The sequence below is a fragment of the Sturnira hondurensis genome, unplaced genomic scaffold, assembly GCF_014824575.4.
Source record: "Sturnira hondurensis isolate 20B ecotype Veracruz unplaced genomic scaffold, ASM1482457v3 Scaffold0001872, whole genome shotgun sequence".
Classification (NCBI taxonomy): Eukaryota; Metazoa; Chordata; class Mammalia; order Chiroptera; family Phyllostomidae; genus Sturnira; species Sturnira hondurensis.
This window is the reverse complement of record NW_028074503.1, coordinates 5,918,914-5,933,949: the sequence shown is the minus strand read 5'-3', so window position 1 is coordinate 5,933,949 and position 15,036 is coordinate 5,918,914. Positions and strand designations below refer to the sequence as shown.

At 40.6% G+C, this 15,036-nt stretch overlaps 1 protein-coding gene across 1 annotated transcript in view; it reads right to left on the bottom strand.

Annotated features, from left to right (window-relative positions):
• Positions 1-719: 719 nt before the first annotated feature.
• TAF4B (TATA-box binding protein associated factor 4b) overlaps positions 720-15,036 on the bottom strand; it is a 127,533-nt gene continuing 113,216 nt past the window's right edge. The window contains exon 15 of the mRNA XM_037032241.1: positions 720-1,389. Within this exon, the coding sequence (XP_036888136.1) occupies positions 1,222-1,389 (168 nt within the window). The 3' untranslated portion in view covers positions 720-1,221. The remainder of the gene's footprint in view (positions 1,390-15,036) is intronic.

Genomic DNA, 15,036 nt, shown 5'->3' with positions numbered 1-15,036 from the left:
TTCATGTGACAGTAACTATAGCTATTATTTGTCACCAGCTCTATATCCCACAAGTGGAATTAAAAAAAAAACAGGGTTCACTTTGCAAAACATCAGCTTCCTCCTCAGATGAATATATATAACATGCTTCTCACAATATATTTAGAGCTAAGAGTCTGAGAGATGCACTTTTCAGTACAGAATCTAAAACAGAGTCCCTATCATTAAATTTGTAGTTATCAATTAGGATTTATTTTTAATGCAGGATGCTTAAAACATATGGTAACTAAAAGATTTTACAAAACTGTCCTTGAGATTTAAAATACACAAAACAAAAAGAACTTTGTTTTGAAATACTGTAATTTGAAAATGTTTATGTAAACATTTTCTCCTTTTTGGATGGGCTGCGATTGTTTTCTGTCAACGTAACACGAACAGTTGCTTCGGCATTCCGGGTCCACCACTGCCCCACTTAGGCATACGTGGTGCATTTCCCATTCTATGGTGCATTTCCATTTCCCTTCATTCCTTCTGATACTTTACCCCTTTTCCATTTTTCAATGAGGTATATCATCAGCTTCAATTTTAAGGTTTCCCTAACAAGGATAGCCCCTCATTTCAGAACATGGTGACATGAACCAGAGACAGCAACCTCAGGCACAGACTATGCCCATTTGTCTCGGTTCTGACAGCACTGGAACGCACCTGATCAAAGTCACCACAGGCCCCAGCTCTGCGGCTTGTCACCTTCAACTACAGAAGGCAACTGTCATAATTAGCTAAGCAACCTCCGATTCCAACCCAGAAAACCTAACACTTTGAGACAGGTTCATTACAGGCTGAAATACAACTTCTTTGGTAAGCAGCGACTCTTCCTTTCCTTCCCTGCATCTCCATCCAGACTGTATTAGGGAAAGACACATTGCCCGTAACAGTCGGACACACGAAGCAGGCAGTAGTAACAAAGAGGGCCTTACCTTGCTGTGATTAAATGCACAGCTAGGCATATACCCACCTCTGTGATCTGATTATATAACCAATTATCAGAAGACAAAGCTGAATTCTGGTCATTAAGAACCCCATGGGATGTACAAGTAAGATTTAATAAAAGTCTGCAACTGTAAACAGTGGTCTTCCCTACTGGTGATTTTTTCCCAGAAACTGCAATTTCAGGAGAGCGCAACAATGCTCTTTGTGTCTTCTTTGGCAGTCAACAGCAGGGATCTGGACGGAGTGGAGTGGTCACTTCAGAAGGGCGAGGTACAGCGCTCGAGAATACTTCATCTCCCTTTCTTGTTCCATACAGAATATCAGGTCCCTGAGGCAGACTCTCGTGATTCTTGGACGAAACAACTGTTTGGTGGCTATCAGGCTGGATGTCCCAGAAGCAAGACAGTTGTCTTTTAAGCCCTAACAGAAAAAGGGAAAACACATTTAAAATAAGCAATCTTTCATAACAGGAAGCATGCCCATTCATCAAGTAAATGCCTCGGACCACAGGGTCAGTGCTGGGGATAATGATGCAGGCTCAACCCTGTCCTCCAGGAGCCTGGCCTTCTGGGCGGATGCCCAACTGCCAGCACACCTAGTTCATGATACCGTTCATTCTGTCTCACCGGGACCATGGCCATGGCCTCTTCACTGAGTTCTCCACTTCCAGGTTCTACTTTATTCAATTGTCTGCTGCAGGCTGCAGGCCACGCTTTCCTCTTTGAAGGTCTTGGACAAAACCCTGGGGAATACCGGGTACAGCCAGCTATTTTGATTATGGTGATGATTTCATAGGTGTATGTATATGTAAAAACCTATCAGATTATATATTTTAAATGTGCGCAGCCTTTTGTGTGTCAAAAAATAAATAAAAGTAAAATACACGGTTAGATCCCACTACTCTAGGTTTCAAAAATCTTCTGGTTTTGTTGCTATCTTTTTATAACCATCAAATTATAATTATTCTCTCTACATTTTTTATGGAAAGGAGGGAAGCCCTTTTTATAGTTTCCAGAACAATATGGTCAAAACAAGTCAACTTCCAATTGTCCAGAGTGGCTACCTGAGCACTTGTTAAGCACCTTCCGCATATAATCTCTCCTCTTTGATACAAAATTGCATCAAGTTACATGGGTAATGTCCCATTTATCAGGTGAGGAAACTAAGCTTACCTAGGAAAGCAGCCTGGTCCAAGATCACATACCAATGTTGAGCGGGGACTCAAATTCTAGTCTGATGTAAAAGGAGCGCTCTCAGTCACCGTGTGTATTACCTGTCGCATCAGGTACAAATGCATCGCTGGCTTTCTCCAGCTTTACTTCCCACTGCTCCTTCACGACGCATCTTAACTTCAGCCGAAAGGCAAAGATCGGTGAAAAGCCACTCCAGGCCCATCTCCTCATCTTTTAAGACCCATTTCAGACGGGTGTGCTTACCTTCCCTCTTCCTGCAAGGAATTCTCACTGTGGCGACTACCTTACATAGTGTTACAGTATATGCTACCACCCCCTTTCACACCCCCTAAGCTTTCTGAGGATCGGGACTATCATTTCTATGACCTCTAGGACTTAGTAGAGTATACAGATGAATGCAGATTAACAGCAACATTTCCTGAACTGAATGTAGTAGTTTAAAAATGAACCAGTGTGAGTTCTAACTGTCCTTCAGTAAATGATTGGATAAAGATGTGATACGTATGGAATACTACTCAGCCATAAGAAAGATGAAATACTGCCATTTGTGACAACATGGATGGATTCTGAGAATATCATGCTAAGCCAAATGAGTCAGACAGAAGAAGTCAAGAACCATATGGTTTCACTCATATGTGGGATATAAAACTGAAAGCAACAGCTGAACAAATTATAAAAAACTTACAGACACAGACAAGAGTATGGTGGTTATCAGAGGGAAGCTGGGGGGCAGTGAAGAGTAAAGGAGGCCAAACACATAGTGATGGAGGAAGATTGGACTTTGGGTGGTGGGCACACAATGCAATATACAGGTACTGTATTACAGAATTGTACACTTGAAACCTATGTAATTATATTAACCTATGTCACCCTAATAAATTTAATAAAAAAATGAATGACACATTGAATGACAAATGAATGAATGACACCTTTATTATGACAGTTGTCCAAATACCAGTATATCTACATAGCACTATTTTAAAAATAGGATTGAAGAAATAAAAAATAACCTAGAATAAAGGATAAAAAATATCCTAGATAAAGGATAATTTTGTAAAAACAAAATCTTTGATTCTCTAATTTTTAACACCATACGTTGTTTTAAAAACACCTTGATGGGATTGGGAACCTCCTTTCTCCACCTGAAACATGTATACAAGAACAGACACTTACTTACCGAGGAAGCAGACCTTCTGGTTCTGTCACTGCCTTTTATAACCATCAGGTTACAATTATTCCCTACACATTGTTTTTTTGGCTGGAGGGGAGGAAAACCTTTTTTATAATCTCCAAAACACTATGGTAAAAAGAAGTTAATGTAATTTCAACTGAATTCATGCAAGTTCACAGAATGATATGGGGGGGTGCTTTATCTAATGGGTCACATAAACTTTCCTTGAAATACACTATTCAGTTTGGGGGGATATGACGTCACAATCACATTCCTATACCCCTTAGGTTAAACTTGTTCAAAAGTAGCCATGAAACAAATTTTGGAAAGCCCACATTATAAAAAGGACAGGAAGACGACTTTTGGCTGCGCCATTGCTGGGCTGTTTACCACGGAGCGCCTGTACAATCCACAGCCAGCCTCTCACCTCCTGTGCAGGTAGGGAATCCGATCTGTCCGACTTTGGCGAAGAGTGCAACCGAGCACAAGTACGTCACTCTTCCCCCAGTGACATTACCACTAAGAGGCTGCATAACTCAGATGTAATCTTAACTATTGCAAATTATCACCATCAAAATATTTTCATAAGATTTTTGCAGAACAGGCCTACCAGCTTTGGACTGAAAAGTACATATTAGGAAGAAAGTTAATATAATAAAGTGTGTCATGGGCAGTGAGTAGCAATTTTGTTGTATACAGGAGTTATCTGTTTGAAATTATAGTACATTTAAGTAGGGGCATTTGTCTAAACCAAAAGTTTTATATAAACTTTTATAAAAGTTATATATATTATGTTCAAGCTGAATCTATATATTTTTACAAATGTTTCCTACCAAGAGTTTGCCTAAAATCAGCTGTTTAGTACTTTATATAAATTTTGAAATTGAACAGTTAGATGAATACATTATGTCATGGCAATTCTACTTTTGTGTAAATACCCAGAAATATGTCATGCATTCATTCAAAAACATGAATGAGAATCTTCAACACTACATTTCATAATAGCACTAAACCAGAAACAATCCAAATGTCCATTAAGAGTAGAATAGATAAATTGTGGATACTCATACACATGGAATACTGCATAACAATAACAAACTGAGTAACATGGATGAATATCATGACAATGTTAAACGAAAGGATGCAGACAGACAGAAATACACATAGTTTGATTCCATTTGTCTAGTTCAAACACAGGCAGAGCTACAGAAGTCGGGATAACAATTCCTCTTGAGAGAGAAGACTAGTGACCAGAAGGGGAGAGGAAAGGCTTTTTGGTGATGTTCTCTTTCTTGACTGGAGTACTGCATGTATTGGTGTGTTTGTGCTGTGAACATTCAGTAAGCCTATGGTGTGTGTACTTTTCTGCATCCATGTTACATACTTCATAAAAAAAAAGCACTAAAAAACCCCTGCAAACAAACCTTGGCTAAGTAGGAAATAAAAAGGGGAGCAAAGAAGGAAAGAGAAAAGAAAACAAGGCAAAACTGTTAAACAGAAAAAACTTAGAGACCTAACGATCTGGGTAAGGAACAAAGGGGTCACAGTTCATGCTTGTCATGTGACAGGCCTGAAGGATCCAGAGGACAAAGCCAGATTACAGCTGCCAGCACAAGGGTGAAAAGCAGGTCACTCCAACAGGATGCAGCAGAAGGCCTGAGGCAACGTTATAAATGAAACCAACCCCAAGGGACATTCGGTCACCCCACAGAAATGTCTTTCATAATTCACAACTTTACGAAGGAGATAGCATTCTCTTCCCCCAAATAGTGACTGACTTAGAAAGTCAATCTTTCTTGAACCTGGATACAAACGCGTACTATTTATTCCTGTGCTTATGACTGGGAAAAGTCTACAGTCTGATTTATCATTTTTGCAATGACCCAGCAGAGTAATCGGCTACCTCTCAATTGACTGTGGTGAGAGGGTAGAGCATGAACAGACAACTCAAAGCCATAAAAACTCAAGCCTGCATCAGTTTTAACTTTCTTTCACCCACCAAGTTGTTTTCCCAAACCTACTTAGGACTGATTTCTGGTCACACTACACTGTCAACACCAGATCACACTAATGTAGTTAAGAGAACAGAAGAAGAAGAAGAAGAAGAAGAAGAAGAAGACTCATGTGACAATGTACTATTTCTGAAACACAGGGTTTTCTTAATTGACTTTCTACATGCCAATATTCCTTAATCTGGATTCTTCACCTGGATGAAAAGCTGGTAAAATGGAAGGTGAAGTTCAATGAAGATGAAGAGAAATAATTCACTTATCAAGTGCAAAACAAAGTGTAATCAAACCTAAATGTTAACATACCCTAACACTGCCAGGTCCATTAAGTTAGCCTTCATTAATTTGTTTAATTATATCACTAAACAAAGTTTCTTATTTTGTAACAGAACTTTTGAGATACTCTCCTGCTCTTATAAGAAAAAAAGTAAACGCTGCCAGTCACCAATTTCAAAGAAATAACACCATTCTAAGAATGACACTAAATAATTAAAAATAACCACTTATCCAAATTTTATTCCCTCAACTTAACAGAGTAGATTCTGTGCTGTTAAATCTATTCCCTTTCCATACCCCCTTACGTTACTGAGAAGCAGAAACCACATCTGTATGAGCCCAGGGGCTTCATGAGTCCCACTGAGATTCTTAGTGACTTCACATGGGCCTCCGTTTCTAAGAGCCACCAGCCAAGACAACTTAGCTTCATGCTAGTCTATGTTTTAATTCAATTCAAAAGTTACCTGGGGTACCAGGCGTCTCCTATGGGCAAGGAACTATTTTAGGCAGCATAAGACAAGGACTGAAGAGCGGCAAACATTAGCTGTCTCCTCCAATAAGCAACCTCACATAAATGACTTAACTTCTTTGCGTCCGAGTTTCTTAATCTGCAAAATATATAGTGATGGTGATTATCTCATAGTGTTGGCCTGAAAATGAAATGAGAATGATGCCTGGTATGCAGTATATATACTCTATAAATGTTGGTCCTTACTATAATAAATTAATTCATTAGTCAATTGGGAGGCATGGAAGGCTTATACACAGGAAACAGTGTAATCCTAGTTCCAGGCCTTTCCTTCCACCCCTAGTTAAAACTAATTAAACTGTCCTGCCCATGTTCTATTCTCCTAAGTCCCAGCTAACTTAAAGAACTAATTTGTCCTGCCACACTTGCCTTGTCTGTCCCAGTGAAATTGTCGAGTTTAGTGGAGCTTTGAATGCCTAAAGCTAAAACGCAGACTAATGGGCATTTCAGACATGTGGCCGGCAAATGAAGGATATATCCTGGGACAGGAAGTTTTTCATAAGTTCCGCCAATTGAACGGTGGAGGAGCTTGCTGCCTTACCGGATCAACCAGGCTTATCAATACTGTCTCTAGAAGCGAATGCCAACTTCCTCCACTCTATTCCCAGAATCAAAGACTAAGGAAACAGAAATGTGTCCCTGGGTCTTAACAGTTAACTAGAAACAAAAATTGTAATTTTTAATAAAGAGTGGAAAAACTTCATTACATTTCTCAAACTATTTACCTGGTTTCACTCTAACCTCATGTTACCATAGCAGCTCTTAAGTGATAATTCAAGCTTAAATTTTAAGGAGAAAACAAGAATTAGACATAGGGAACAGGGGTGAAATGAAGATATGGCTTTAGAAGAAAAAACAAATCTATCCTAAGTCTTAGAAACAAGGATAAGTAAAAGGTACCCTGGTTGCCTGGCCTTGTGTAACAACACTGAAAATCTGTATTCGAAAGACCTGAGCTTGTAGGACCGAAGGGCAGCACAGAGCAGGGAAGACTGAGCTTCGAGTCTGACTGCCCTCTGCTGGTCAGTGAGCGGAACTTTGGAAGCAACAGAATTGCCTTTTATCACCCTCCTTTTATTCCTTTTGAGTTATTTCAGAACACTGACAACCCTGCATGTTAACTTCTGCCCTAGAATTTTGTCACTTCTAAATCTGTTTCAACAGTTTTCATAAAAGTAATATGTCAAAACAGACTATGTGACATGCAATCGTGGGCTTTGAGTTCCTAACTACTTGTGTAATTGAGAGCAGTCAAGGAAACACTGGTTCCTATGTTAATGACCACCCTCCCATCTTTACCCAACAGACTGCTTTCTTAAATTCCAGACCTCATTGTTCAATCTCCTAGTGAAGTCTCTAACTGAATGTATCATAAATTCAACACGTTTCAAATCATATTCCTCTAGTGAACTTCCAATGCCCAAGCCAGAAAACCAGGTGCCAACGTCACCCTTACATTCCATCCAGCACTCATCGGTCCCACCTTCTGACAGCAATTTCCAAATCATCTTCTTCTACATTTTCACCTCCATTATCTTCTGCCTAGATCACTCCAACAACCTTCTAAGAAACCTCCCTATTACCAGTTTTAATATTGCTCACATGGCAATGAGAATATTTCTAAAGAAATATACAATCTGATAATACATTTTCCTGCTTAAAATACTCCAATGGCTGAAAACCTCCCAGAGGACCAAGTCCCAGTACCCAAGTATGACATTTACTGCCACCCACGAGCATATCCAAGTTTCTCCCCACAGTCTCATCTCTCTCATTTCTTTCTTCCCATTTCAAAATGTTGATCGTGCCACAAAATATTTGTTTCTCTTTTGATCCTGACAGTAATTCTCTCCTGGAACTCCTCCAATCTCTCTGTTCTACCCTTGTATCCCATCACCAAAGTTCTTTAACACAACATCAGTAGCAGGTTTTCCCAATGTTACAAACCCAAACCCCAAGAGAAATAGAAAGGTGAAGTCCTTTGATGGCTATTCCCAAGCATTACTCAGCCCTCTAACAACTATCTCACCTACTCATCTCCATGAAGCTACCACCACACAGCTTCATGCTGGCAGCGAGACCATGTCCAACAGGGGGACGGATAAATTGTAGTATGCCAATGAGATGTGTGCAACATTTACTGACATGTTTAAGATGTACACATTACATCATTAAGAAAATAGGTTAACAAAAATATCACTATGAATTTCATAAATATGTGAATGTGGATAACTTCAATTTCCTCTTCTAAGTGTCCGACAATATACCTGTTATTTTGATGAAAATAAACATTTTAAATATAAAAATTCATATTACAGAATCAGGGGAGGAATCCTTAAATAAAGCACCAGTCTGAGGAATCAAAAGGTTTGAGTGACCAGGAAAGGAACCTGGGAAGAGCTGACAGTGGAGGACCCACTGGAAAGAGAATAGAGGAAGACAGAACAGGCTCCAGACACCTCGATGAAGGAGGAAAGGGCAAGCTTTGGAGCTCCTGATTAGGGAAACGGAGCAGAGACAAGTTCGAGAAGAGGGAGACGGTTCCCATTTCAGATGAAATGAGGCAAGTGCTGCTTTAAAATCCAAATGTGTCCCTTTCTTTGTGATGGCGGAAGTCAGATATAGCAAGTTGTCTTTTACTTGCAAAGGTTATCTCAGCATCATCGAAACAACTGGACTCCTAGCCAGTTCACCATGAAGGTGGGCCCCTGAATTTGTGGTATTCTCACCCTCTGGCCTAAATGCACTCTGGCAAAATGCCTACAGGAGTCGTTACTTCTAGCTCAATAGCTCCAATAAACATGTATCAGTATCTGAATCAGCATAATGGCCTGTGGAAGGAAGAGGCTGCCCAGGTCCTTGAAGACTAGTTTATAATATAAGGCTTGATTTAGGGATAGGTTAGTGACAATATATTGCTGGGCCTGCCAGTTGAAAGCAAACTAATTCTGACAGTCTTTGCTAAAAAGCATAGAGAGGAGGAAAAAAAATATGCCAGATCAGTATCTGCATACCAAATGCCAAGATTTGCACTGATTCGCTCTAGCAACAAAACCCCAGCTGGAACAATCAATAACTGCAACTGAAGCCAATGCCAGACTACGTTTATGATAATCAATCCTCCTCCTCTGAGATCCGCCTATCTGCCTTAATGCCAAATAGATGAGTTGACTGGAGATGTGGTAGGAATCATGACTTAGGCATCTTTCAAATCCTTAGCAGTGACTCTGCAGTCTCTCTAGGTGACAATTTCCTACTCTGGTAGGTAGGAGATATTCTAGTGGCTTCCATTCGGCCTTCTCTCACTTCCAATGTGAGAACTCTGGTAGTTGTTAAGTGCAACTATTCCCATTACGAATTCCAGAAATATGAAAATAACCAGACTGGGCCCACTGTGAGGTGGACCTGCATCAAAACTACATTGACTGATGAAGAACTGGTGTTTGGGGTCTCCTAGAATTCATTAGGTTCAGAGTCAGTGTTCAGCAATGCCTAAAAAGTCTGATCATTTTCCCTTCCCCAACGCTCAGTCACTAGTAAGCGGCTATAAGTCTTTTGGGGATAGGCTAGAAGGAGATTCACAGCATAAATCTCTGGTTTCACAGCAGGGTCTTTCCTTAAGAGGACGTCTGTGAAATGGCTCCAGTCCAGGGACTGGCTGAGGGGCTCTAACGCTTTTTGGACATCACCCAAGTCACACCGCTGGTTCTAGAGCTCTTCCGTTTTTGCAAACTCTTTTGGTGAAGAGTTAATAGGCTGCCCACCTATTCAGTTCCAGGGATACTACGATCAAATAGCCATGTCAAAGATCCTTGCAACTCAGATTATTCTGATATTAGTGCTTTGGCTTTGCTGCCCATTACAGTAACTACACCTAACTTGTCTTTAGCAATTAAGTGCCACCTGTCTCTGCTACCTGAGATCCTATCATTCTTGCCAAATTTAGGACCCTAGTTTGATGGCAACAACTCCCATCACTACTGGCTTAAAGAGAATAGCCAACAGAGCTGTTAAGCACGCTGAGGCTCCCCTCCTGAATGTGTATCTCAGAGCTTTGAGAAAAGGACCTACTCAGGGGATACATGTGATCAAGTTTTTTCTTGGTTTTGTTTTTAAATGAAAAGCCTGCTCTAGCATTCTAACCTCGCCAAGCCCTTCAACAACCTCCTCTCAAGTATACAAATAAAGTTCTAACATGTATCTCAACTTTATTTAATTTAGGTCACCTTTTAATGTAGTTTTCAGTCAACCAAACTGTCAGAGCCACTCCTAGCCCTCTGGCCTAATACCTTCCAATGGAACCTCTGCTTATGAGCCCATATCAATAAACTCAGCCTGATCAAACTTTATATTCTTTCTACTCTGATTCCACACACGTAGGATCCATTTCCACACCGCAATCCAGGTAAATGCAGGCAGAATCATGCAGTTCTTTCAGTATGTATCTTTATGGGTAGTATCATTTAGTACTTCACCCTCTGGGGGCTTCTGGAACTTGAGACTAGTTTAGTTATAGCTATGGAAGGAATGAGAGGTGGTGAGGACAGGTCCTTGGAAAATCAGCAGCCTCTTACAGGGCAACTACTTAAAGGAAGCCGTTTCCGATTCCTCAGGAGGCTCAGCTCCCTCAGACAAAGGTAGAAGGACCGGCAAAGGCGGCGAACTGAGGAGTTCGAGGCTCTCAGCTTCACTAGAATCTGCCCACATTCCCACCCTAATCGTTGTTTTTCTATCCCTTCTCAATGCTGTAACTTTAACACAAGAGACTCTACAAGACTAGAAATTCAATTTGCATTGTAATTCAGTCAACTGCAGGACTGGACATTGGGTTTGGCTTTCACGCATCTCTGCTTTGGCTACAAGATGCAGGGTTTCTTTTAGAACAATCACAGAATTCAGAATCTAAAGCTCTTTTCTTCCCTAAGTTCCCCAGCATACAATCAAGGGACCAACCTATACCATTATTTTTATTTTCACTAACATGTTCTGTGGTAGTGAACACAGTCTCCCGAAGCCTCATCTTTTATAGGCACTTGATTACTAGTGTCTATAGGTGATAAAGTGACTGTTTTACCAGTGCGTCCCATGGATCACCAGTGTCCCCTGTGCTACTAGAAGCGAGGTCATTAATGACTCTAAATCTAAGTAGATCAGAGAATCAATTGTGGAAAACTAGAATTCATGAATGCACCATTAAGGTGCTGGTTCTCTGCAGCTACTAGAGCACAGTCTGTACCAGTCAGCATATGATCAAACACTAGGGATGATATAGAATATAGCATTATTACATAGATTAGGCCTTATGTTATTGTGAACCTGGTCAAACAGTTTATGTTCTGTTCTTAACTGTGTGTCTGGTGCCAGGTCTGGCCCAGGGTTAGGAGACACGGAAAGAGAAGATCTGGGCAGAGGTGAGGCACCCCACTGCTCCAGTGCCAACATCATTCGTGAGCTGCAATAGCTTCCAGTGTCCCTGTACTGACCTCCGGAGAATAAGAAGAACATGGTGGCAGCCTTACTTCCGCATTTCAAAATCAAAATGCCTCAAGGCCCAGGCTAACCAGGGGCTATGAGAGAAAAGGAATCCTGGGAAGTGAGGCTCCTTCTTAGATAATCGGACACAATACAAATCCACCCTACCATCTCTGTCTTTTATTTGAGACCTCCTCTCCTGGCCATTTATTTATTTTCCCAGAAAGAATGCCCCTAGTTTCTAATCTAAAGTCAATTTTAACTGAAATCCTACTGAACACTCTTATTGCTGTTTTCTCTTCTCTTCTTTACTCTTCTGTATTTATGTTGTCTTCACTCCTTTACCAACATTTAAGGGGAATTTGGGAAGAAGAAAAGATAAACCCATAATGTACAATCCAACATATTTCACAGAAGTCCCTAATGACAGTCAACCATTAAGTCTCTGGAGAATTTAAAAGAGCCCACTAAGCCCTGGCTGGTGTAGCTCAGTGGATTGAGCACGGGCCTGCGAACCAAAGGATTGTGGTTCGATTCCCAGTCAGGGCACATGCCTGGGTTGCAGGCCAGTTCCTAGCAAGGGATGCACGAGAGGCAACCATACATTGATATTTCTCTCCTTCCCTTCCCCTCTAAAGATAAATAAATAAAATCTTAAAAAAAAAAGATCCCATTAAAATTTAGATTTATGTTTAAGTCATTAATGAAAAAGGCAGATTTATTTACAAAAGTGGGAACAAAATAAAAGGTAAAAAAAAAATCACAAAATATTAGGAGGTTTTTTTATACAAAGTAGTAATAAGCTCTAAATCCTAATGAGTCTGCAAGATAATTACAGAAAGTGTTAAATGACAATAAATCTGTTCATAAGTCAGCTGTAATTATGGCTCCCCTATAGCCTGGCAAAAGAGAACGAGGTAAAGAATGGTACTGCCTGTGCCCCCCAAGGGCATGAAGGTTAAACCTGTGCCCTTTCACGTCAATAGCCTTTTAGTTAAATAACTTACACTCTTTTAGGAATGAAGAATCACCCACTGTAAACCAGGAAGACAGACAAATATCTTTGACAAATTCTGTTTGTTCCCTAACAGATTGTAAGCTGTTGAGTTTCCCCAAATCATTTCAGGCTTGCCATTTTACTTATAATCCACTCATATCTTCAAACGATGAAAATTAGTAAATACAGTAAACAAAATGACATCTACGGAAGATCCTTCAAATATTCATTAAAGTTCACTACTTCGGAATACACACATTTCTAAGTTATGAGAAAACCCGTGCATCAATAATTGTAATACTTAAAAGGTTTAGAACCACAAGTATTTCTCTCATAGGGCATTAAAGAGGTGGTTCCACATCCTACAGCGTGTTTTCACACAGAAAACAGAGCCTCGGCCTCTGAAGGAGGGTGGAGACACAACTCACGAGAAAGTGTTTAGAACATTTGAAAACAACTGATCACATACGCTGCTAACAAGGGTAATATGCATTTACACAGTGGTGGAAACTGGCGCGCACTGTTTGAAAATCATGATGGAAATATCTCTTAAAATCTAACCCTTAACCCTGAAGTTCCACTTCTAGAAATCAATCTGCAAAATAAATTAGTACATGAAGATACAGGATGTTCAGTTTATAAAAAACAAACATATTCTAAATGTCTATTAGTGGACCAGTGAATTATGCCACAAAAAGTAGGTACCACTATGGACAGATGTCCAAGGCACATTGCTCCACAAGTTGCAGAATAGTACTTTAAGGACCACTCCATCAAAGTCCTTAACACCAAAGTCCCTGGATATGTATCTGGGCTTCTCCCTCTACTAGCTGTACACCTCTGGAAAAGTAACTAAATCCTCCCCATACCATAATTTTTTCATTGAGGAAAAATAGTATGATCTTACAGAGGAGTTATAAGGACTAAAGAAGAGAATACAATCAAAGTGCCTGATAAAGTACTATTCTATATGCATTTGAAAATCTGTGTGTACATATATATACACACATATATGATTGCATTACATTGAACTATATAAAATTGTCAATAACAGTTTTTCACCTACAAAAGTGCTAAATTTATATAATTTAACTTAATATATGAATGGAAATTTTTGGAAAGGATATCCAAGAGACTTAAAAGCTGTTTTTAATACTCTTCTATACCATTTAGACATTTTGACCAGAGTTAACAAGCACTCCCTTCTCCCAAATAAAAAGCTATCTGCTTTACACTCCTTGATTTACATAGTAATATTTTAAAAGCATGTCAGATATTGGAGACCTACTTCTTTCTCCTGCAAAATCAATAATCATTTGTTGAAAGAGCAACCTCCCTTCTAATAATACTTTTCTAGAGAAAGTCATTTCCATTTCAGAGAAACTTAAATACTTAGAATGCTGGCACTGGAAAGGACCTTAGAGATTACATACCCATGTAAATCCGTGCTAGTTTTAATACTGTCAGAAAGTTATCCCTGAGACTTCCACCAAGATGGAGGCATAGGTGGAAACACTGTGCCTTCTCCCACAACCAAGTTTGGATACAACAAAAGTTTTGGAGAACTAACACACACCCAGAGACCAGAAAACGGAATTATACGGAAGTCCGACAGCTATGAACCATTCAACAAGGTAAGAGGTGGAGCCAGCAGCGGAGCTGGGTCGGGCAGGACAGACCTAGGAGCGCAGGCAGCCCAGAACTAGTCAGGGTGCGGAACAGACTGACCGAGGTCGCACATTCGCGTGCAATGAGATGGACCACGCAGGCCCCAGGGGGCGAACCCATGGTGGAGGGCTGACAGCAGTGGCACACTCGAGTGCCGTGGAGCGAGGCGCGTGGGCCTGGTGACGGTGGTGGCTGCGGTGCTGGTGGGGGTCGCGGCAGCAGGCGGCAGAGGGAAGCCATTGTCCCTCTTTGACCCCGCCCCCACATACAACATCACAACCCAGCGACTGAGTTGCCCTGCTCTGGTGAAAACCTAGGGCTCCGTTCCGGCTACTTAACAGGCACGAACAGCCCAAAAGATGGCACAAGAAGAACTCAAAGTCCTAGAGCCAATAACTCTAAGTGACCAACAGATTGCCAGGCTCTCAGAAGCCCAATTTAAGACACTATTTATCAGGATGCTCACAGAATTGGTAGAGTACAGTCACAAATTGGAGGAACATATGAAGGCTAAACTAATTGAAATGAAGGGAGATGTCCAGGAAACCAATAGCGATGGAAAGGAAACTGGGACCCAAATCAATGGAATGGACCAGAAGGAAGAACGAAACATCCGACCAGAAAGGAATGAAGAAATGAGAATTCAAAAAAATGAGGAGAGGCTTAGGAACCTCCAGGACATCTTTAAACGTTCCAACATCCGGATTATAGGGGTACCAGAAGGGGGAAGGAAACAGCCACGAGTGGAAAAT